Source organism: Gigantopelta aegis, chromosome 8, assembly GCF_016097555.1.
Source record: "Gigantopelta aegis isolate Gae_Host chromosome 8, Gae_host_genome, whole genome shotgun sequence".
NCBI lineage: Eukaryota > Metazoa > Mollusca > Gastropoda > Neomphalida > Peltospiridae > Gigantopelta > Gigantopelta aegis.
In genome coordinates this window covers 55,676,264-55,701,385 of record NC_054706.1, presented here as the reverse complement: position 1 = coordinate 55,701,385, position 25,122 = coordinate 55,676,264, and the positions used below count along the sequence as shown (strand labels likewise).

The window sequence follows — 25,122 nt, the reverse complement described above, 5'->3', positions numbered from 1 at the left end:
AAACTATCTCCAAAAGAATATTCCATCCATACAATTCAATTCAATAGAATAAAATTTTCGCAGTTTAAAAATACACTAGTTCCACCTTCTCAGTAAAATGTCCGAAAGGCTGCGAATCACGCTTTAATGTTATGCCGGTTAGCGCGTCACGGGGTCACGTGACTTAACTCTTGGATTCGACAGGCGTTTTGGCAAGCGATGGGAAAAACGCGACTTTTTATTGCGAATATATTAAAAACAGGTAATTTTTTTTTAATTTATTTTATTGATACTTCATATATATTGTAAAAGTTATACGTAGATACCAAACAATAGTGAATTACGTTTTTGATAAAGGTGGACCTTTAACACTGTCACCAATGGGATTTTATTTGTTTGTACCTCCTTGCCATCTTCTAAGGGTGGTTCCTCTGTCTCTGTAGTGTCTGGAGGTGGTAATGCCCCTGCTGCTGTAACTTCTGATTCCACCTTTTTGGGGGATCTGTTCTGTCGGCGTTTGAAGCAGGGAACAGCTGGTGATACGGCTGACTTTTCATCTTTTGGTTTGTGACAAACCATGTTGACAGATGGAATCCAGTCAGGATTGTCCTTCTGAAAAAGCTCAGCTTTCTGTCCTGGAAAAATAGAAGAAAAAAATCAGGCTACAAGGATTTGTGAAAACTAATTTTATAAACACAAATATCAAATAAAACCACCTAGAGAATTTAATTATAATTTATAATTTTAAACATTCTGACATTTTATCTATAATATAATTTTAAGGCATCAAAGTTGCACCAAGCAAAACAAATATTAATTCCTTTATAATCTGTGCAGGTAAATTATGCCCTTTTTTGTTGGTAAGACTTTTACAGCCCCCCCCCCCCACACACCTCCTAAATCCGCCTCCCCCCCCCCCCCCCCAATACATAAATGTAGCATTATATATATTAATTGTTATAATAAAATTGCTCACCTGTGATAAAATGAGCGGAGCACACTCGAATGTTTTCCAAGTTTTTTCCATCAAAATTCTGTTGAAGGCTTTGCAACTACAGTCGTCTTCGCTCGCTAGTCAGGTTTTCCCAGTCTTTTCCTTGGCTTTTTATCACCTTGGGTAGTCGATAATACATTAATTGTGTCTCTCTATCTGATCTATTGTGGCAGCCAACCACTCGACAATAGTTAACCATTGCTATTCAAATTTATATGCTTCTGGTTACACGCCAACACAGGTCAACTGGAACGCCCGATACCTCCACAATGGCGGACATCCGTTCTGTGACGTCACGTGAAAACACACTATAGTTTAACCTATATATCAGTGCGCATGGATGTAAGCGGTCATCAGAGACTATTGTATTTTCACCTGGGATATAGCAGGTCTAAAATTCGACCGATTTCGTCGCTCCAATAGTTCCAGACTTTGGGTTGTCTACACTGATGAATTCCGACTTTCACGTGAAAGTCTCGGCGTTCGCAAATAGTCCGAGACAACGTCATTGTCGCGATTCCTGATCTTGTGAACATAACCACGAGTGGCTATTAGTGACGTAACACCGCATACACTCATCGTAGTTTCATGTCGACATGACATTGTTGCCAACAACAAAAGGTGAGTTTGAGAAATTGCTGAATTATGTTAACACCACTAGAACATAATAGTTTAGTTTAGTATTTTACTTATTACAAACCAAATGCAAACAACCCGCAACGCAGAAGTAAACAGATGTCGAGACCTATTACACGTTATTTTTCAACGAATTGAGTCAGTATTACACTAGTTAGATATTGTGTGCTTGTTACGACATAGCAATATCTTACACTGGTGTGTAATAAATAGAGAACAATACAAGAGTGGCCGTTAGATACCATTTATCTCACAACGAGTTGTTTTAAAATGTATCTAACGAGCGAAAGCGAGTTTGATACGTTTTTAAACGAGTTGTCGGATAAATGGCATCTAACGGACACGAATGTATTATTCTATTTCTTACATATCCTCAAAAACCAGGTTTTAAGCAAATGTTAACATCTTTTTCGACTAACAGTTATTTACAGCCGTTGCACTTGTAGCTAACTTGCGCGTCACAGACACATGATTGTCAGGTTAACTATACGGCACAGTGTAATCTATTTCCACCGTGTTCTTTTTCATTGCCTGCATGACACTGGTTACCTGGTACGTGTGGTTAATAACACATCTTTTACACACCCGTTGGTGAAAACATCATTCGTCATTTTAATATAACACATACTTGTTAACACATGCATGTTTGTTAACAATTTCAAGACATAAGACTGGCTGCTCCTAGGTGATGACCAGGTCACTAATGCCATACATGCAATGAAAAAACCAGCACGATTGAAATCGATTACACTGTGACGTATAGTTAACCTGACCATCATTTGTCTCTGACGTGTAAGTTTGCTACAAGCGCAAGGGCTGTAAATACATTTTAGTCGAAAAAGATGTTAAAATTAGTTTAATACCTGGTTTTTGAGGATATATATCTTACAACTCGTTGTTTAAAAACGTATCCAGCTCGTTTTCGCTCGTAAGATACATTTTAAAACCACCCATTGTAAGATAAATGGTATCGTAACGGCCATTCATATATTATTATCTATATATGCACCTCACAGGCGATTTATATTGAAGACCTGCTGTCGGATTATATGCACTATACATATAATAGTGGATATTTACAAAGAGTGTTTCGGTATTGTCAGTATCATATATTCTTGCATACATAATCATGCAATTTACACACCTACAGCAATTAATAAAAGTAATATTCGAAGTCATATTTTTACTGTAAAAGTAATATTTTCTGTGTATTTTAATTAGTGTAAAAATATAGAAATCAATGTCGCTGAGCTAAGAAAACCTCGTATGTACAGTTTTGTCGATTTTCATTTTTTTTTATTCTTTCAGAAGCAGAAATCTATTATCTTTTTGTTGTCAAAACCTCGCCCATGTATGGAAAATGTCAAATATATGCAAGTAAAACACGTATTTGAAAACCACTGTTTATTTGTACCAACTGATTATTTTTATCCTGATCATATTTCAATCTTTTCTATCGGGTAAAGGTAAATTGATAGTGACCAAGGTATCTATATTGTATATATGTACATATTATGTATTCTACTGGTGGTCAAGGAAAAGCTATCATACCAGAAAAGAAGTGTAGGCTCACCAAGTATTTCCGTATTTAAGGTCCAAGCATAAATACAAAAAAATTAAAACCATCTTGGAGAAGATAACTGTTTATCTAAAATTAAGTCTGGGACTTACATTAAGAAGCTGAAAAAAAAGGTATGCTATACATGGACATATAATAAAGGGGAAAAGTCTAAGTTAGGGTAGCAGCAGACGACATACATATAATAAAGGGGAAGACAATACTAATGAACATTACAAACTTTCTAGCAGCAGACAGACATAAATATGGCCCTAAAGGGGGAAAAGTCCAAGAATGTGTAGGGCAGACGGGGTACATAGGAAGGTTTGGGAAAAAGTCCCCTGAGGGTAGCAGTGATTTACAAATACAATATAATAAAGGGGAAAAGTCCAAGTAAACAGCAGACGACAGTACAGGGCCCCGCCCCTGAAAAGTCCTGTTAGGGTACCTGCAGACGACTTTTTTATATAAATTATGTAGAAGACGATACTATTGAACAACAGCAAATTTGTAGAAAATACAAACTTTAAAAACCTTTATGTTGTTGGCATTGGACTGATTGGGCAAGACATGGTTTTAATGAGGAATTAAGTGATTTATAAATAAAGGATACCCTCCGGAGATGTGCGCGGCTATAACTGTTGAAAATAGGTCACAGTACACAGGGCTACGCCCCTTGATTCAATGTCCGTTCCATAAGCGATCTTAGCGTTAAGGTCTTTTTTTTTTTTTTTTTTTTTTTTTTTAAACCAACAAGCAAAATTAACAGTCAGTTAAACTAAACAACCTTTATGTTTTTTAGATTGGTTTGATTTCCCGCGCTCCATGTTTTTAATGAGGAATATCGTGGTACACATGGTCAAATACGCTATTGATTCATGGCCTCGTTCCATGAAGCGATCTTAGCGTTAAGATCACCTTAAGCACATAATACATACATGTTACATTTTAAACCTCAAGATAACGCATTGGTGGCTATTTTTTTTTAACGTCAGATTTGTTTACTTTCCCGCGCTCGATTTCTGTCCATCTTTTAATATGTTGTTCAGTATGTCTGAAAGTACAAGAAACAGGGTAAACGTTTTGTTGCAAACTAACCTGACGTATTTTTTGGCGCTATATTGACCCGCCTACAAACAATTAGCTAACCTACGTATTTAATCAGAACATTATTGAAATATGCTGTCGGGTTTCTTCCTGTAGTGTGTGTATTTGTGATTAATATGTGAAATATTTGTTATCGGCGAACATCAAAATGATGAATGGTATTTAGTGTCAAACATAGGATTATTTTTGTATTAGAGCCGCAATCTTTGCCTACCACGTGGTAGGCTGTAATTCTGTGTTTTCGCTATAGAGCACTGGCGGGAAGCAGGGGGTGGGGTGTGTCTTGATCCAGTGGTACGTGTGTGCCCCCTCCCCCGCTGTGGCACCTTCCTACGCCACTGATACAGTTGTCTCTGGCTGAGAGAACGATCATAACCGTCCAGATGTCCGTCTAGCTCGCGAACGGCTAAGTATTTGCGCTAAGGGCCTGGTAACTACTCATTAAAGGGAGACTAAACTAAAACATGAGCCTTATGTGTGTTGGAAAGATGCATACCCGGAGCACCAACACATACTGACACTTTAACAAATGAAAAACACGTAAATTTAGAGTTAATAAAAAAAACTTTTCGTGTGTTTTCGTTGCGTCCGGAATTCTAGTTTGAGGCGAAGTTACGTCAGCTCCGACCAACTCCCGTATTCACAGTGTAAACAAACGCAGTCATTTACAACAAGTCGCTTCGCTTTCATCAACCTGACTTGTAAAACAACATAAATGACTTAATAATATAATAAACTAAATATATTTCAATTTGCATTAATATAACGAAATTAGGTTATAGTATTTTTCTCGCTTAAAAATCCAAAGAAAAAATGCATACTATTAGGCCTATTGGTAGCCTACGTTGAAGCAAAAACGACCACTCACGATACCCAAGTGATAAGGTTCTTTTCTTTGGGACTACGCAATTGGTCTGTTCTGTGATTTTAGATGGGGAAAGTCTATTTAATCATTTCATTTCAACTTATTTTCGTGCTTATATCCAATTACGGTTCAAGCACTCTGCCTTCAGCTATCTGGGATGTCTGTCCAGGACAGTGGGTTAGTTGTTAATTGTTAATGGTTAGTGGTTAGTGAGAGAGAAGAGTGTGTAGTGGCCTTACACCTACCCATTGAGTGGTTAAAACTCACTCTGGGTGGGAGCCAGGACCGGGTTGCGAACCCTGTACCTACCAGCCTGTAGTCCGATGGCTTAACCACGACGTCACCGAGGCCGGTTCTACTGATTCAAGAGGTTTACAGAATTATTTACAGTAATAAATCATGACGGCTGATAATGTCCATTACCGTTTTAGGAATGGCAGGTATATCTCAATACCCTGTGATGTTAAAAAAATACCGCATGTACGTAATTTTGTGTCTAGAAAGCGGTAATTAATGGCTTGTCTACCTAATAAATATACACCTGCCAATCAGGAATCACAGGCGGAGGCCACTGAAAGTACCGGTATAGGACAATAAACTAAGAAAACACCCCGTTTATCATTTCAGTACGTAGGTTATTACATGGACAAAACATGATACAGTTATTTGGTGGTTTATTTTATATTGTAAAATACTATATACTTATTTCTTGACAACTGGACAGGGTTATCCAGCTTTTGCACAATGCTAGAAAAATCTGTCTGACCCTAGGGCTAGATAAATCTGTCCGACCCGAGGGCTAGACGATTTCTACATACGCGTGATGTCATAACTTATGCTTTACAACGATTGACGTCATAACTCATGGTTTTCAGAATTCTGTTTGCCATTTCACGTTGTATCATTGTTTTATGAATATTTAAACAAATAAATATTTTCAACTTATATTTATTGGTAAGTTGCTACATTTTTATGTCGTTGCATGATGTGGACTATATTTTCACTGCGTATAATTAAATGAGTTTGTAGGTAAAATGTTTACGAATCGTTCTACAATAAACAAACTGTCGCTTACAAAATTAATGTTTTGTTACTGAAATTAAATGGGCAAGAAAAAGAATCAATCACCGTTGTGAGGTACCATTTGGTCCTTCGGGTTGGAATTGTCTTATCTATACCTCACAACGGTGATAGATTCTATTATGCTAGCTTACTGGAATGGATATTATCACAGAATATTGAGCACAAATCAGCTGCGTTTGTTTCTTCAGTTAAATATTACGTAACCAGCGGCATGCCAGAGGGCGTATTCACGGAGATGATACAAAATGGCTGCGCCCGTTATATATAATAGCCGTCACATTTGACCATTTTATTAATTAAATATAATAATAAACTTGTTGATATCAAGCAGTGATGTGCATTATATATCGTTGAATATTCATACCAGTCCAAAAGCCGTGCGCGAGCATTCCTGTGAACAAAATACTTGAACAAAATATTTCTTAGTAATGTTTCCTCGTTTTCCCGTGTCCTCTATACATATACATGTACGTCATATTTCCACTATGACAATGCTGCATCTGATGCGTCTGTCCGCCTGTCTGTCTGTTTTTCTGACCATGTGTCTGCTGTCTGTCAATTTCTCGGTTTGTCCGTCTCTCTGTTTCTCTTTCTGTTTGTGGCTCTTTATCGGTGATCTCGATGTCCTCTTTGTTATCACAGGACTGACGTTCTTGCTGGTTGTGTTTGCGGTTGTCTCCGTTGGTTTCTATGTCCACTGGATCCAAGACACTAACGACAAAGCGATCGTCAATGGTAGTTTAAAGATGGAACCCAATCAACCCGCACATTACATCTGTGATGTCGATACTGGTCGTCTTGGCAACCAGATGTTTTCATATGCAGCTAGTTACGGAATAGCGAAGGACAAAAACATGACAATGTTTGTGGCTGAAGACCGGATGCTGAACGGTATCTTCGTCTTGGATGCCACCAAGGTAGAAAAAATGGTTTGTGATAACACCACGTTACGAAATCTCGATGTCTGTTGTACTTACAAGAAAACATTCCTTAATTTCGCCACAGACGCAGACTACAAATTAGGAAGGTATCTCCAGTCTTGGAAATACTTCCAGAACCACGTCGCTGCCATTAGAAGACAGTTCAGATTCAAGAAACCCACCGTGACGAAAGCCCAGACCATTTTACACAGCGTGATGGGGGAGTATAAACGCCGGACATCAAACTCGACAAACGCCGAAACCCCCACGTTTGTCGGGGTACACATTCGACGAGGTGATATAAACAGTGCTCGTTTAAAATTGGGATTTACTCTTGCACCAAAAGAATATATAACTAAAGCTATGGGATATTTCACTAGCAAGTTTTCAAAAGTAATATTCTTGGTTTGCTCCGATTCAGTGGACTGGGTGAAGAGTAATTTTAACTCGAGCAATAATATATTCTACTCCGTTGGAAATTCGCCCGAAGTGGACATGTGTCTTCTGTCGTCTTGTAACCATAGCATCATGACGGTGGGTACGTTCGGCTGGTGGGGTAGTTTCCTCGCTGACGGGAAGACAGTCTACTATAAACACGCGGCTCGCGAAGGCTCGGAGCTGAGGAGGCAATATTCTGCCGACTACTCGGACTATTTTTACCAAGGCTGGATTGGAATGGATTGACATAGGGTTGGGTTAGGTTAGAACCGATTGATTTTAGAATGGACTGGAATATATTGTAGTTTGAGAGCATAGGAATGGGTTGACGTATGACCGGGTCAGAATAAATTAACGTATGACTGGGTCAGAATAGACTGACGTATGGCTGGATCACAATAGATTGACGTATGGCTGGGTCAGAATAGACTGACGTATTGCTGGATCACAATAGATTGACGTATGGCTGGATTAGAATAGATTGACGTATGACTGGATCTGAATACATTGACGTATGGCTGGATTGGAATAGATTGACATATGTCTGGATCAGAATAGATTGACGTATGACTGGATCAGAATAAATTGACGTATGGCTGGATTGGAATACTAGTAGAATGACATTCGGCTGGATCAGAATAGATTGACGTATGGCTCGATTTGACTAGATTGACGTATGGCTGGATCAGAATTGACTGACATGTAGTTGGGTTGGAATGTATTATCGCATGAGTGATCGTTGTATATTTACAAACTAAGATATTTTACATATATCACACTAAGTAAATATGTTTGTGTATTATAGAACGTGTTAATAAATTTGTGTGTAAAGCATAACATGTTTCTTTATTTATATTTGAAGTACAAAACGTTTTTAGTAAATAAAAAAGAAGCATTTTTCGTGTCAAGGGGCGGGACGTAGCCCAGTGGTAAAGCGTTCACTTGATGCGCGGTCGGTCTAGGATCGATCCCCGTCGGTGGACCTATTGGGCTATTTCTCGTTCCAGCCAGTGTTCCACAACTGGTGTAACAAAGACCGTGGTATGTACTATCCTGTCTATGGAATGGTGCATATAAAAGATCCCTTGCTGCTAATCGAAAAAAAGTAGCCCATGAAGTGGCGACAGCGGTTTCCTCTTTCAATATCTGTGTGGTCCTTAACCATATGCCTGACGCCATATAACCGTAAATAAAATGTGTTGAGTGCGTCGTTAAATAAAACATCCTTCCTTACTTTTCGTGTCAAGGGCCAGTGGTAAAGCTCCAGTCAGTGCACCACGACGTATATCAAAGGCCATGATGTGTGCTATCCTATTTGTGGGATTATACATATAAAAGATCATTTGCTACTAATGGAAAACATGTAGCGAGTCAGTGTTCTAGCTAGGATTTTGATGGGGCAGGGCGCTAATTTAATTGTAGGACATTTTTAACGCGAAAATCTTATTTTTGAGGCAAGTGTTGGATATGATCGAATTTTTTACATTCATAAATATCATTTATCTCGCCTTCATGTAAAATTCTTTAATCTCATTGGTTGTTTACCGTTGGACAAATCCCTTATACCCCTGTGGGCGGAGCCAAATTCTCTTATACCCCGTCTAAAATGATACCTCCCCAAACAGTGATCAGTGATTAATATATATATATTTTTTTAATTAATATCTGTTTCAGACAATTTCGTATTACAAACATTTGAGTGAGTGAGTGAAAGCTTTTACACGTGCGTATATACCACGAAGGTTTCACGCACGCCTGTCACGGGCTTAATCTCTGACTTTCGCCAGTGACTAAGTCCGGGCCAGGAGGGGCGAGGGGTAAGTTTAAGGTGGGCAGAATTTGGAATAAAAAATTTAGTGGTCGGTCAAAAGACCTAAGTCCTAACATCCTAACGACATTCTACACTTCTACACATGTCTGGACTAAGAATTTAAATCCAAAGATTTTTTGACTGCTCGGCCTAAAAGGTTTTAAGGTGATTTGAGCAATTGATTGGGCACCAAAGTAAAGTGCGTTGGACTATTTAGAAAAAAAAATAAACATAAGAATTTTGAGCCGCGGCCGAAAATTTTTGAAGTCCAACTAAGCCCAAAAAAGGAGGACTCATGGCGAAGTGATGGACTGTTCAGGCCTGAAGTTGGGGAGTCCTTCAGTCAACATGGCGATGTTTCTGTTGATGGCTCCTGGATAGATGTCCCGCAGTACCATCTTCAAGATGCGGTGGATGGTTGCGTTGGGCATCGATGGCATCAGGAGTCCCTGCCTGTACAGTCCGTCCTGCTGTGCCGTCACGTAGAGTTGGTCCGAGTGAAGGGCTCCTTGTAGCTGGTACTTCCCTTGTCCAGTTGGAAGTTGGCGCCAATGATCTTCTCTCCAAGGGCCCTTGCTTAGAGCGCTATCGGTAAAGTCGCCGTAGACTGCTCCTCGGTATTTAGCTGGCAGCTTGTCGCAGACGAGAGTCCAATCGGGTTGGTCGGATGTCTTTGGTATGGTGACCGCAGACACCTTCCTCCTCTTGGACTCCCGCTGGAGCGCCGCTGGAACCGCAACAACTTCCGGAGGCGCTGATGAGCTGGCTGGGGGTAAACGTTTGAAGTTAAAAACTCGTTTATCGATGGAACTATTTTTCGTCACTGGCAAGTGGTTCCGTTCGCGTCCGCGTGGTACGGCTCCGTTAATAAATTAACAATTATTGTCTGGCGTTATTTTGATTATTTAGCTATATGGTTTAACATGTCGGCCAGATAAATTCGTTGTAGAAGCATCTCTCGGGGTATATGGCTTTTTATGTACCCTCTGTGTGCTCTTTTACCCCTCGCCTTCGGTTAGCGCGCGAGTGCGAATAATTTTAACATGCTCATATACCACTAGAGTTTCGAGCATGTCCGTCCCGGGGCCTGTCTCTGGATAGCCAATGACTTGCTTCGGTTCGGGGTAAAAGAACACACAGAGGGTACATAAAAAGCCATATACCCCTCGTGATACTTCTACAACTTATAATATACTGACACACAATGAAAACGCAAACGGATAGTTTTCAATATTTTGTTGTGATTAATGAAAATAAATAAATGAAACAATTAAAAGAAATCAAGAAATGAAAAAAAAAAGAGAATGATTAGAAATAAATAAAAAGAAATAAAGAAATAAAAGAACAAACAAATTTTAAAAAATGACATTGACTGCATTTAAAAACGGCTATTATTGCATGTCAAGATCTAGATAGATTTCATTAAATAGCTTTTGCAGACATGCTTTTTAATAACAAAACACAGTTATGCCTACATATACCAAACAACCAGTGTTGCTAGTTTACTATGTGCCATATTATAAAGATGCAATCAATATGTCATTGCCCCTGCGCGTGCTGTAACCTCACCGTGGTGCAGGGGTGTAACATTCTCTTTGAGAATGGCCAATACAGCACAAATTGAACTTTTGAGTAAAAGTCAGTATATATCTGTGACATTTATATTTTTGCACAGTTCTTTACACTGTTTTTATTTGTATCTTGAATTTTTATACTGATGTTGATCATCACCTTATTTGTTTGCATTACCATAGTTTGACACCCAATAGCCGATGTATTTTTCGTGCTGGGGTGTCGATAAACATTCATTCATTCATTCATTCATTCAATATGTCATTGATAAGGACTACTGACATCAGTTAAAACTGTATCTTGGTCTGGGTATTTGCAAAGGAAAAAATTACTTTCAAAAATTTACTTATCAAAATAAATTTCACATTTGACATTCTGTCGAAGTTTATCATGATGGTCTACTTTCAGCTAGGTGTTTGCTAGGTGGTGTGTGGTTATGTGCGTGACGGTGTGAGGATTACTTCGCATTCAAGCTTTGTAAGACTGCCTGTCCGCTCGTCTGCAGTCATATCGACTAACAATAGAAAAAACCAATATACCACGTTACTGCTGTCGGCTTTCACAACTATGGCTAAACAATGTATTGGCAAACGTTTTTTAGTTGGGAATTCAGACTCGTAACAACACTGTACACGCTTTGTGAGGAAATAATATCAAAGGCCGTGGTGTGTACTACCCTGTCTGTGGGATGGTGCATATAAAAGATCCCTTGCTGTTAATCGAAAAGTGTATCCCATGAAGTGGCGACAGCGGGTTTCCTCTCTCAATATCTGTGTGGTCCTTAACCATATGTCTGACGCCATATAACCGTAAATACAATGTGTTGGGTGCGTCGTTAAATAAAACATTCCTTTCTTTCTTTCTTAACCGCACGCGTAAGGCGCGACAGTTCATGTCGTCGTGCGCTCGACACAATACCGATAGGAATTGTTTCTATTTTTTGTCACGCGAGACGAGCGACGAACATACATTAACAAATCAAAGAACTTTTACTTGGCGGTTTCAACTGTTGATAACAATTTTAAAAAGAAGACTGTTGTTATGGTCGGGTCTGGTTAGGATATAAATATTATCGCGTCGCACGCGTCCGGTTAGGATACAGCTTAACTCTCCATTCCTGAAAAATAATGGAAACGAGGCCTTACTTCACATTATCAATATCTGTATATACGATGTGTTTCTAGGTGTCCCTAATGATTGCAACAACAAAAAGTGGATTTTAACCTTTTCTAACTCGCGCAAACTTACGGAGATGTATACTGCTGAGTTAAGCTGAAACTGTATTTACGTGCTCCAACCACGAAGGTTTCAAGCATACCCATCACGGGCGTAGCCTCTGACAACGCCAGTGACTAAGTCCGGGACAGTGGGTGTATACTGTTCATTGATCTACTACTAATAAATAAAATAAAATAAAGTTTGTTTGGTTTAACGACACCACTAGAGCACATTGATTTATTAATCATCGGCTATTGGATGTCAAACATATGGTCATAGAGAGGAAACCTACTACGTTTTTCCATTAATAGTAAGGGATCTTTTATATGCACCATCCCACAGATATGATAGCACATACCACGGCCTTTGATATACCAGTCATGGTGCACTGGTTGGAACGAGAAAAAGCCCAATGTGACCACCGACCAAGGCCGTATTTAGACCTTGGGGGGCCCGGGGCACTTCATGTTCGAGGGCCCCTCAACATAGAAATTAAATTACATGACAAATAAAAATGAATTAATTTTATAATTAGTAAAAAAACGTTTATAAAGGAAGTCCTTAGTCTGGGGGCCCCGGGGCAATTACCCCCTTTACCCCCTTATAAATACGGCACTGCCACCGACGGGGGTCAATCCTAGACCGACCTTGCATCAGGCGGCGCTTTACTACTGGGCTACGTGCCACCCCTCTACTACTATATTACCACGACCAGAAACACACTGGATAAACAAACATTGATACAGTGTAATCCAAGCAATAAAATGCAATTTATGCGAAATTTATTCTTTACAAAGGACCGGCCTCGGTGGCGTCGTGGTTAGGCCATCGGTCAACAGGCTGGTAGGTACTGGGTTCGGATCCCAGTCGAGGCATGGGATTTTTAATCCAGATACCGACTCCAAACCCTGAGTGAGTGCTCCGCAAGCCTCAATGGGTAGGTGTAAACCACTTGCACCGACCAGTGATCCATAACTGGTTCAACAAAGGCCATGGTTTGTGCTATCCTGCCTGTGGGAAGCGCAAATAAAAGATCCCTTGCTGCTAATCGGAAAGAGTAGCCCATGTAGTGGCGACAGCGGGTTTCCTCTCAAAATCTGTGTGGTCCTTAACCATAAGTCTGATGCCATATAACCGTAAATAAAATGTGTTGAGTGCGTCGTTAAATAAAACATTTCTTACTTTCTTTACAAAGGCTTCGTTATAGCTGAAGTAGCATGAGGACAAAGGCACAGTGATATACATTACACCTAAAGAGGTAGATAATAGTTTTGTTTTGTTTAACACCGACACTCAGTTTTTTCCAAAGATGAAGACAAACGTGTCGCTGTGCTCTCTCGAGTTGCGCCCCCCCCCCCCCCCCCCCGCACACACACCTGGGGGATCTCATCGGAACGTGTGGAACGCTGATTGAATACCGTGTCGCCTACACCGTGACCCTGGTGTACGGCCACCGGCAACTGAAGAAAGGAAGGTGGAGGAAGAGGAAACGTGCGTCAGGGGCGGCACAGGGGGAGCGCAAACCGGTGGCTAAACCGCCGGCAGCGGCTCCTTCTGCTTCGCCGCTCCTAGGAAACTGAAGAGGACAGAAGAGGCCCCGGCCGAACTGGACACCGACGTTTCAACTACGCGGTCCTGAACACAGCCATGCATGAAAGACCGTCACCGCCCCCAACATCAGTCCCGACTTCGGCAACTCCGGTGCGGCCATCGACTCTACAGGTGGCCCCCGTAAAGATGCCAGCCCGTCAAGTGGCCGTTGGTAAGAGGAAGGCAGACAACCAGCCAGGCACCTCCTCTTCAAGAGTTCGACCAACCCCGGCGGTGGACGAGGGACAAGATTGGACGTTGCAGGGAGCCAAACTCAATCCCCGCTACAACATCTTGTCAAGACGAACATCAACACCAAGGACAGCTCCAGAAAACTGTTCACGCAAATCATGTCGATCGCGTATGAGCCGCTGGTGGATTTTGAAGGGGAGTTCCCGATTCAACGCGTCTCCATGAAGGAGAATATGAAGGCTGCATCATGTATTACTTACACTCCATTTTCAACAAAGGATAGGAAATGTTTCGTTTAACGACGCACTCAACACATGTTTATTTACAATGCTATTTATGGCGTCGGACATATGGTTAAAGACCGTCATTTCCAACAACGTGTCGAGTGAAAAGTACTTTGACGATGTTAAAACCCAAATAGATTTATATTCCTCGTATGCTGTAATCATTTTCTGATTTAGAACACCTTTATTTCACCAACATTTTGACAGTGAAATGCACTGCTTTATTGCGAATAAATGTTTTAACCACGTAAGTTAACATTGTTATCATAAGGGGCAGGACGTAGTCCACTGGTAAAGCCCGATGCGCGGTCAGTCTGGGGTCAATCCCCATCGGTGGCCCATGGGGCTATTTATCGTTCCAGCCAGTGCACCACGACTGGTATATCAAAGGCCGTGGTATGTAGTAGCCTGTCTGTGGGATGATGCACATAAAAGATCCCTTGCTGCTAATCGAAAAGAGTAGCCAATGAAGTGGCGACAGTGGGTTTCCTCTCTCAATATCTATGTGGTCTTTAAACATATGTCTGACGCCATATAACCGTAAATAAAATGTGTTGAGTGCGTCGTTAAATAAAACGTTTCTTTCTTTAACCGTATGTCTGACGCCATATAACTGTAAAATAAAATGAGTTGAGTACTTCGTTAAATAAAACATTTCCTTTCTTCCTTCCTTGTTATTATAACGTATGATAACCGTTACACGAATTAATTAACTGGAACTACAGCATGCACGTACCCGTGCCGAACGTTACACATAATACACACACTATACGGCCTCTACCCCACCCACCCTACACACAGATCTTTAAAACGCACACTCTTAAGGAACGGTGCTCTCAAGAGTAAGATAACCCACATGACATGCAAATCAATCTCTTTAGCGTTTACATCCTACTCTACCTTTAGGTTAAAGTCGAATTATTCATTGTTATTACTGATACGAAACACCTCCACTTCTTGTGGACAATACTGACACAGTATTATTGACATAACACCGCATACACCCTCGTCTTCTTTCCATGTCGACATGACATTGTTGAAGACAACAAAAGGTGAGTTTGAGAAATTGGTGAATTATCATAAGAAATTTGATATACCGACAAGTAATTTTAAGTGAAATATGTTAACAAAGGTCTTATACGGCTAAGTTAATTTTAACGTAAAAGTATTTTAAAATATGAACAGAGTGAATGTGCGTAATACGTATAAAGACAACACGACTAACAGTTAGAGGTGAGTTCTGAAGATCAATACATGAATCGCGTGGCTATTGGATGTCAAACATTTATTTATTTTGTTATATAGGTTTTGAGAAGAAACACGTTGCATTTGTCCATTAGTTAGCAAGGGATATTTCATATGTGCACCATCTCACACAGGATAGCACATACCACGGCCTTTGATATGCAAGTCGTGATGCATTGGCTGAAACGAGAAATAGCCCAATGGGCCCACCGACGGGAATCGATCCTAGACAGAACGCGCTTCAGTAGAGAGCTTTACCACTGGGCTACGCCCCGCCCTCTGGTGATGACGCTGAACACCATCTATTAATGGTAGGGATAACTCTCACTTTTTTTACTCCAGAAAATAGCATACACATCTCATGGTTTAATTGGTATAGTGTTTCATTTGTTTATAAAAAAAGTAGTGCCCCCCTAGGATTTTGATCAGGGTACTGCCCTGGCCTGTCATACCATTTTTATGAAATTATTGAACAGTTTTGGTATCTGACGAGAGAAAGCGAGTCAGATACCAACACTGTTCACCAATATAATTAAATGGTATGACAGGAGAGCTAGTTTTTTTAATTATTGCAAACCAACTGCAAACAAGCCGAAGCGCAAGTAAGCAGATGTCGAGACCTATTACATGTTATTTTTGTACGGACTGGGTCAGTAAGTGATCTACGTCATGCCAATATTACACTAGTTAGATAGTGTGTGATTGTTACGACATGAGCAATATCTTATACTGGTTTGTAATAAATAGATAATAATACATGAGTGGACGTTAGATACCATTTATCTCACAACGAGTTGTTTTAAAATGTATCTAGTCGAAAAAGATGTTAAAATTTGCTTCAAACCTGCCTTTTGAGGATATGTAAGAAATAGAATAATACATTCGTGTTCGTTAAATACCATTTATCTTACAACTCGTTGTTTAAAAACGTATCCAGCTTGCTTTCGCTCGTTAGATACATTTTACAACAACTCACTGTAAGATAAATGGTATCTAACGGCCACTCATGTATTATTATCTATATATGCACCTCACAGGCCATCTATATTGAAGACCAGCTGTCGGACTATATGCACTATACATATAATAATGGATATTTACAAAGAGTGTTTCGGTATTGTCAGTATCATATATTCTTATACACATAATCATGCAATTTACAGACCTACAGAAATTAATAAAAGTGATATTCGAAGTCATATTTTTACTGTAAAAGTAATATTTTCAGTGTATTTTAATTAGGGTAAAAATATAGAAAGCATGTTTATGGTTTAGTGAACTTTAGTGAAGTGAATTTTCTCCCTTGTAAATTATTACGGTCTAATTATAGAGGTCAATGTAGCTTTAACGCTTTTCAGTTTGATGATTACTAGTGCATCTGATCGTATTTTAGAAAGTGGATATGAAGTGCATTTTCGGTAAAACATCTAAAACTGATTTTGTACCATATTGACAGAATGCCTGTTGATGAGTTTTGTTTTGTTTTTTGTTGTGTTGGAGGGTTTTTTGTGGGATTTTTTTTGGGACGATCGTTTTGTCAGGTACAGAGTAGTATTATTAAATAGCTATTAATGTAACGGTTTTTAAATAAAAATTAATTCTAAATCCATTGTCAAATACATTTGTACATATTTTGCAAAAGCCTGCTCAAAACATTGCATAAATATATCGTGGAGTCACGTGTTTTTGACCTGATTTAAGTGAAATGTATTAACAAAAAGCAAAGATATTGTCAAAAATTAAGAAAGATGTATATAATAAACATACCATTTCGTCGTTTTTTGTTTTTTCCAATTCGATTTTTATGTCTTGAAGTGTGAAAATCATCTTTGCAATTCGTGAACATGTGGGCCTAGTTGTTCAAAGCATAGTCTAATATTTTTGTTTGAATAATTTATGAACAAATATAAACTAAATCAGGTAATACTTCCTTTGTTATATAATCTCAAGCTAATACTACGTGTTACTTAAAGGGACACACCCTAGTTTCAAACCGTGAAAAGTATCACTAAGTTTAGTTAATCTACAAACCTGAAACATATTTGGATAAAGTTACAATTGAGTGAAACATGAGTCTGTGACTTTGAAATGGTGAAATACACTCTTAAAACGGACTAAAATTCGACTCCATAACGGTTTCTTCTCAGACGCACGTGCGGTTTTAAAAAATATGAGAAATGCATTTTGTGATATGAAAACCACCAGGATGACCAAAAACACTTCGAATGTACGGAAACTGATAATCTAAACCATAAAATCTCTGTAAAGTATGATTTCAGTTATCAAACACGGCTATAATAGTCAAAAATATACCTTAGTGTTTAAAAACTAGGGTATGTCCCTTTAACAATAATTCCAGCCGACCATTACTGGATATTCAAACTACTTATAGACATATGACGCTTTACACAATTAAAAGAGCTATGTTTATTTGGTTATTTGCAGAGGCCTACAGCTATTTGTGAATCTTCAACTGAGAATTATGCATACCATAATGATAAATGCCCACCTATATTTTAAAATAAAGAAACATATATGTATCTTTGGCCTCAAAGAAATTACAAATAGGATCATAATAATAAACATGACTCATTTAAAAATAGTTTGAGATAAACGACCATGGCAATATACTCAAAATTCCAAAATGATTTACCAAAATGCAAGCTCTGTATGCATACTGTGGTTTGTGTTGTCCTGTCCCTGGGGAAATGCATACAAAAGAACCATTCATGCTAATGGAAAATGGTAGGTGGTTTCGTTTGAAGACTAGATGTCAGTTACCAAAAGTTTGACATCCAATCGCTGATGAATAATAAATCAATATGCTCTAGTGGTATAGTTAAACAAAACAAACTTTATTTGTATCACAAGTGAAATCCGGTGCATAAATACCGAGCCTTGTTAAAGACAAACATATTTGCATTCCTGCTAACAAAACAAACGTAGTTTTATTTTTAGCCGTTTGACTATAAAACTAAACTTAGTAATTTAATTCATTTTCATAGTAATTAGCCTTCAAACATGGATCTGGGCTGGACGTAGCCCAGTGGTAAATCGCTCGTTCGATGCGCGATCGGTCTGGGATCGATCCAAGTCAGTGGGCCCATTAGGCTATTTCTTGCTCCAGCCAGTGCACCACGACTGGTATATTAAAGGCCGTAGTATGTGCTATCCTGTCTGTCGGATGGTGCATATAAAAGATCCCTTGCTGCTAATCGAAAAGAGTAGCCCATGAAGTGGCGACAGCGGGTTTCCTCTCTCAATATCTGTGTGGTCCTTAACCATATGTCTGACGCCATATAACCGTAAATAAAATGTGTTGAGTGCGTCGTTAAATAAAACATTTCCATTCAAACATGGATCTATGCACAAACAATTAGCGACCTCTTTTTTGCAATAGGGTACACAAGAAAACTAACCTACGTAATTAATCGGAACATTATTGAAAGGTGCTGTCGGGTTTCTTTCTGTATGTGTGCGTGTTTGTGATTAATATGTTAAATATTTGTTATTGGCGAACACGCATTTTTACACGGAGTTCAACTAATTTTGAGGGTACAATGATGGAAATACGTGGTAAAAAGGTCTCAAGTTAGCACATTTTGCTCGAATATCTGTATCATTTTTGCCTGAATTTGAGTTTTTCTCCAGGCCCCTGTCTCGTACGCTTGTGCACGTCATATTTCCACTATGATAACACCGCATCTGATGCGTCTGTCCGCCTGTCTGTCTGTTTTTTTCTGACCATGTGTCTGCTGTCTGTTAGTTTCTCGGTTTGTCCGTCTCTCAGTTTCTCTTTCTGTTTGTGGCTCTTTGTCGATGATCTCGATGTTCTCTTTGTTATTACAGGACTGGCGTTCTTCTTGCTGGTTGTGTTTGCGGTCGCCTCCGTTGGTTACTATGTCCACTGGATCCAAAACACTAACGACAAAGCGATCGTCAATGGTAATTTAAAGATGGAACCCAATGAAACAGCACATTACATCTGTGACGTCGATACCGGTCGTCTTGGCAACCAGATGTTTTCATATGCAGCTAGTTACGGAATAGCGAAGGACAAAAACATGACAATGTTTGTGGCTGAAGACCGGATGCTGAACGGCATCTTTGTCCTGGATGCCACCAAGGTAGACAAAATTGTGTGTGCTAACACCACGTTACTAAATCTCGATGTATGTTGTACTTACAAGAAAACATTTTTTAATTTCGCCACAGACGCAGACTACAAATTAGGAAAGTATCTCCAGTCTTGAAAATACTTCCAGAACCACGTCGCTGCCATTAGAAGACAGTTCAGATTCCAGAAACCCACCGTGACGAAAGCCCAGACCATTTTACACAGCGTGATGGAGGAGTATAAACGCCGGACGTCAAACGCTACAAACGCCGAAACCCCCACGTTTGTCGGGGTACACATTCGACGAGGTGATATAAACAGTGATCGTTTAAAATTTGGATTTACTCTTGCACCAAAAGAATATATAACTACGGCTATGGGATATTTCACTGGTAAGTTTTCAAAAGTGATATTCTTGGTTTGCTCCGATTCACTGGACTGAGTGAAGAGTAATTTTAACTCGAGCAATAATATATTCTACTCCGTTGGAAATTCACCCGAAGTGGACATGTGTCTTCTGTCGTCTTGTAACCATAGCATCATGACGGTGGGTACGTTCGGCTGGTGGGGTAGTTTCCTCGCTGACGGGGAGACAGTCTACTATAAACACTCGGCTCGCAAAGGCTCGGAGCTCAAGAAGCAATATTCTGCCGACTACTCGGACTATTTCTACCCAGGCTGGATTGGAATGGATTGACATAGGGTTGGGTTAGGTTAGAACTGATTGATATTAGAATGGACTGAAATAGATTGTAGTTTGAGAGCATAGGAATGGGTTGACGTATGACCGGGTCAGAATAGATTAACGTATGGCTGGATTGGAATAGATGGACGCATGACTGGATCAGAATAGATTGACATATGGCTGGATCAGAATAGATATGACGTATGGCTGGATCAGAATAGATTGACGTATGGCTAGATCAGAATAGATTGACGTATGGCTGGATCATAATAAATTGACGTATGGCTGGATTAGAATAAATTGACTTATGGCTGTATCAGAATAGATTAACGTATGGCTGGATCAGAATAAATTGACATATGGCTGGATTGGAATAGATTGACGTATGGCTGGATCAGAATAGATATGGCGTATGGCTGGGTCAGAATAGACTAACGTATGGCTAGATCAGAATAAATATGACGTATGGCTGGATCAGAATAGACAGGACGTATGGCTGGATCAGAATAAATATGACGTATGGCTTATCAGAATAGATTGACGTATGGCTGTATCAGAATAGATTGACGTATGGCTGGATCACACTAGATTGATGTATGGCTGGATCAGAATAGATATGACGTATGGCTGGATCAGAATGGATTGACGTATGGCTGTATCAGAATAGATTGACGCATGACTGGATCAGAATAGATTGACATATGGCTGGATCAGAATAGATATGACGTATGGCTGGATCAGAATAGATTGACGTATGGCTGGATCAGAATAGATTGACGTATGGCTAGATCAGAATAGATTGACGTATGGCTGGATCAGAATAAATTGAGATATAGCTGGATCAGAATAAAACCTCGTATGGCTGGATTGGAACAGATTGACATATGGCTGGGTCAGAATAGATTGACGTATGGCTGGATCACACTAGATTGACGTATGGCTGGATCAGAATAGATACGACGTATGGCTGGATCAGAATAGATTGACGTATGGCTGTATCAGAATAGATTGACGTATGACTGGATCAGAATAGATTGACATATGGCTGGATCAGAATAGATATGGCGTATGGCTGGATTAGAATAGATTGACGTATGGCTGAATCAGAATAGACTGACGTATGGCTGGATCTGAATACATTGACATATGGCTAGATCAGAATAAATTGACGGTTGGCTGAATTGGAATAGATTGACGTATGGCTGTATCAGAATAGATTGACGTATGACTGGATGAGAATAGATTGACATATGGCTGGATCAGAATAAATTGACGTATGACTGGATCAGAATAGATTGACATATGGCTGGATCAGAATAGATTGACGTATGGCTCGATTTGACTAGATTGACTTATGGCTGGATCAGAATAGTTTTACGTATGGCTGTATCAAAATAGATTGACGTATGACTGGATGAGAATAGATTGACATATGGCTGGATCAGAATACATTGACGTATGACTGGATCAGAATAGATTGACATGTAGTTGGGTTGGAATGTATTATCGCATGAGTGATCGTTGTATATTTACAAACTAAGATATTTTACATATACCACACTAAGTAAATATGTTTGTGTATTATACAACGTGTTAATAAATTTGTGTGTAAAGCATAACATGTTTCTTTATTTATATTTGAAGTACACAACGTTTTTAGTAATAAAAAAGAAGCATTTTTTCGTGTCAAGGGCCAGTGGGAAAGCTCCCTTTCCAGTTTGGGATCGATCCCCGTTGGTGGTCCAATTTGGGTTATTTCTCGTTCCAGTCAGTGCACCACGACTTGCATATCAAAGGCCATGGTGTGTGCTATCCTATCTGTGGGATGATACATATAAAAGATCCTTTTCTACTAATGAAAAACATGTAGTGGTTTCCTCTCTAGTCGGTGGGCCCATTGGGCTATTTCTCGTTCCAGTCAATGCTCCACAACTGTTGTAACAAAGGCCGTGGTATGTAGTATCCGTCTGTGGGATTGTGCATATAAACGATACCTTACTGCTAATCGAAAAGAGTAGCCCATGAAGTGGCGACAGCGGGTTTCCTCTCTCAATATATGTGTGGTCCTTAACCATATGTCCGACGCCATAAAACGATAAATAAAATGTGTTGAGTGCGTCGTTAAATCAAACATTTCCTTCCTTCCTTCATTAGTTTGAAAGAAATGATAATCATGACTTTTAAGAGACATGTCTAACTGTTGCATCTTTCTGCGGCATGTTTAACGTTTTAAATTGTATATTAGTACGTGTAAGGTAATGTCCGAAAAGTAATGGAGACGAGGTCTTACTTCACATTATCAATATCTGTATATCCACGCTGGTTATACGGATAAAGTCATTGCGGTTGTATAAACTACGCTGCGGTTATGGCGCCAACTTGGGGAAACCCGACAAATAAAATAAAATTGTTAAATAGATTTCTGAGCTTGTCCTTCCAGAGTTTATTGGCGATTTGAAACGAAATATAGTTAAATAAGTGTGTGGAATATGGAAGTGATTCTAGTGATATTAAGTCCGCAAACAAATAATATGTTTGCACAATGATATATTTTTAATAAAATTGAAGTAGGTTTTTTTTCTGTTTTCCTCCATTTGAAGCTACACGAAGTAATACCTGTTATACGACTAAAATTATGAATTATTTAAGAATATATACTGAACATTACAAGCTGTTGTCTGATCTGGAAATAGACACAATATTAATTCAACCCAAACCATTTGGGCTTTTTTTTTTTATAAAACCCTTTGCGGGTAGGAGTAAAATATAGTGCGGTTGTGTATTTTCATCGAATAAAATAATTTGCGGTTAATTAAAAAGTTTTTGTTTCAAAATAGCTGTTATTACTGTTTTGTTCTTTGACTTATTTTAAAGACGACTAAAATATTAGCCTTTAAGCGAAAAGGGTTGTGCGATATTCCAGAGTAAATTGTGATCCTACTATAGGCGATATGTCTTTTGAAGGGCAAAGATCAACTAAAGTCATTTGTTTTATTTGTGTCCCTTTTTTCGCTTGATGTTTCAGCAGTCCTGTAATATATTCGTAAGTGTTTCCAGAACAACACGTATAATGAATATGTTTGTGTTCAGCATTTTTGTGGTTGACTAGTGAACCACTATTTGTCAAATTTCCATCACATATTTTGCACTCATGATATTAAAATTTGTTTTCAATGCATGACTATGTTGTCGTTTACACGCTTTGAAAGCAAAATACTTCAAACATTTTCCGCAAGAATACGGTTTAGCACCAGTGTGATTATTGGCGTGGTCTAAATAAATATCTTTCTTGTGAAATACCTTGTGGCAATTCTCAAAAGGACACCTCAGCCCATGCCTCACTGTCAGACAGATGGCTCCCTAAATGAACGGTCAATGACCAATGATTTCCCACATTCATTAAATAAATGCCTGCTACTATGGACAAATGTATTATGGGTAGCCAAGGCTTCATCCAAACAAAAATACAAATGGTAGGCTGAACATTTTATTAGTCCACTACCGGTCCAACCAAAGGGGACTATAGGTTTCATCTCCTGTCTGTCCGTCCGTTTGTCCCTCATATATTCTCCGGATGTTTTTTGCAGAAGTCTTTGAGATATTGAGCTGAAATTGTGCGTATAGGTTTATCGTGTACTGTTACAGATCAAGTTTGACTTTTGGTTTTCCGGAATATTTTAGGCCTTGAGATACTGAACTGAAATTTTGTATACAGCTTTATCCTGTACTGTTACAGAAGAAGTTTAACTTTCATGGCAATTTACCCATTTTTGACAGAGTTATGGCCTTGAACTTAGAAGATCTAAAAGAACGTTTCTGCACTTTTGTTCTGCAATACCTGGAACTATTGAGGTGAAATTTGTTATATAGCTTTATCACGAACTGTTGCTGATCAAGTTAAACTTTCATGATGATTTACCCACTTTTCACAGATGTTTGGCCCTTGCATTTAGGAGATACGAAAAATTGTTGGGTCAGGTAGAGGACGTGTAATGCGTTAGCAGTACTCTCAAAATGCTTGTTTTATTATGTTCGTGAGTTTGCATATGCATTTGAAGCGAATGTAACTGTTTATAATGTTTTGCACATATTTTACATGTTTTACTTCCATCATTAGTTATTGGAGAAGGTGTTCACTGTCCCACAAAATGTAATATATAAATACTGTGCAGTTACATGTTATGGCAATGGATGTGAAAATATTACATTATACAGTATTATTTAAATACTAAAGTGTTATTTATTTTTGTTGATTTGTTTGTACTGTTGAGTAAACATTTGCAATATTTTCAAAATATCAGAAAATGTCTTAAAGTTTTATAACTCATCTATATTTTAAAATACCTGTTAATGCCTTTACATTTTACACGTTTTAAATGGTGTGTGTGACAGGTTTGGTTCACTTACAACTTACCATAATATATAATATTACACTGCCTAATAACTATAGTCATTGCATTTTAAATCTTTCTGCGGGGCACTGTCACGGGGATCCTATAATACCCGTAACTGAATGAAACACGATTATCAAAATATCTCTCCTAACTGTATATCTATTAGATCTCTCTGTAACGGGCGGTTATACCCTAGTGTGGCTCGTCTAGGTATGATCAGAGATACGATCTTATATAAAGTATATGTAATATAGCACGTTTAGTTCACTAGAAAACACAACAAAAACACAATACACTTTGGAATCTGTATTAACCTACGCTGACAAATGTACTGCCGCAGTAGTTAATTAACAACAACAAATAATAACAACCCAGAACTGATCACTTAATTAGTTAATCTCTAGGTGTCTAGTTTACACAATATGCTAATCACTT

The 25,122-nt window shown here is 38.9% G+C and overlaps 1 protein-coding gene across 1 annotated transcript; it reads left to right on the top strand.

Moving 5' to 3' along the window:
- The first annotated feature begins 1,494 nt into the window (after positions 1-1,494).
- On the top strand, positions 1,495-8,417 carry LOC121379170 (galactoside alpha-(1,2)-fucosyltransferase 2-like). The gene is made up of 2 exons (XM_041507668.1): positions 1,495-1,594; positions 6,865-8,417. The coding sequence occupies exons 1-2, from the start codon at positions 1,570-1,572 to the stop codon at positions 7,824-7,826; spliced, it is 987 nt and encodes a 328-aa protein (XP_041363602.1). The 5' UTR covers positions 1,495-1,569; the 3' UTR covers positions 7,827-8,417.
- The last annotated feature ends 16,705 nt before the right edge of the window (positions 8,418-25,122 follow it).

Coding starts and splice junctions, on each gene's coding strand:
- LOC121379170 (XM_041507668.1), top strand. CDS start 1,570: ATGACATTGTTGCCAACAACAAAAG. Junction 1,595..6,864: donor ATTGTTGCCAACAACAAAAG/GTGAGTTTGAGA, acceptor TTGTTATCACAG/GACTGACGTTCTTGCTGGTT.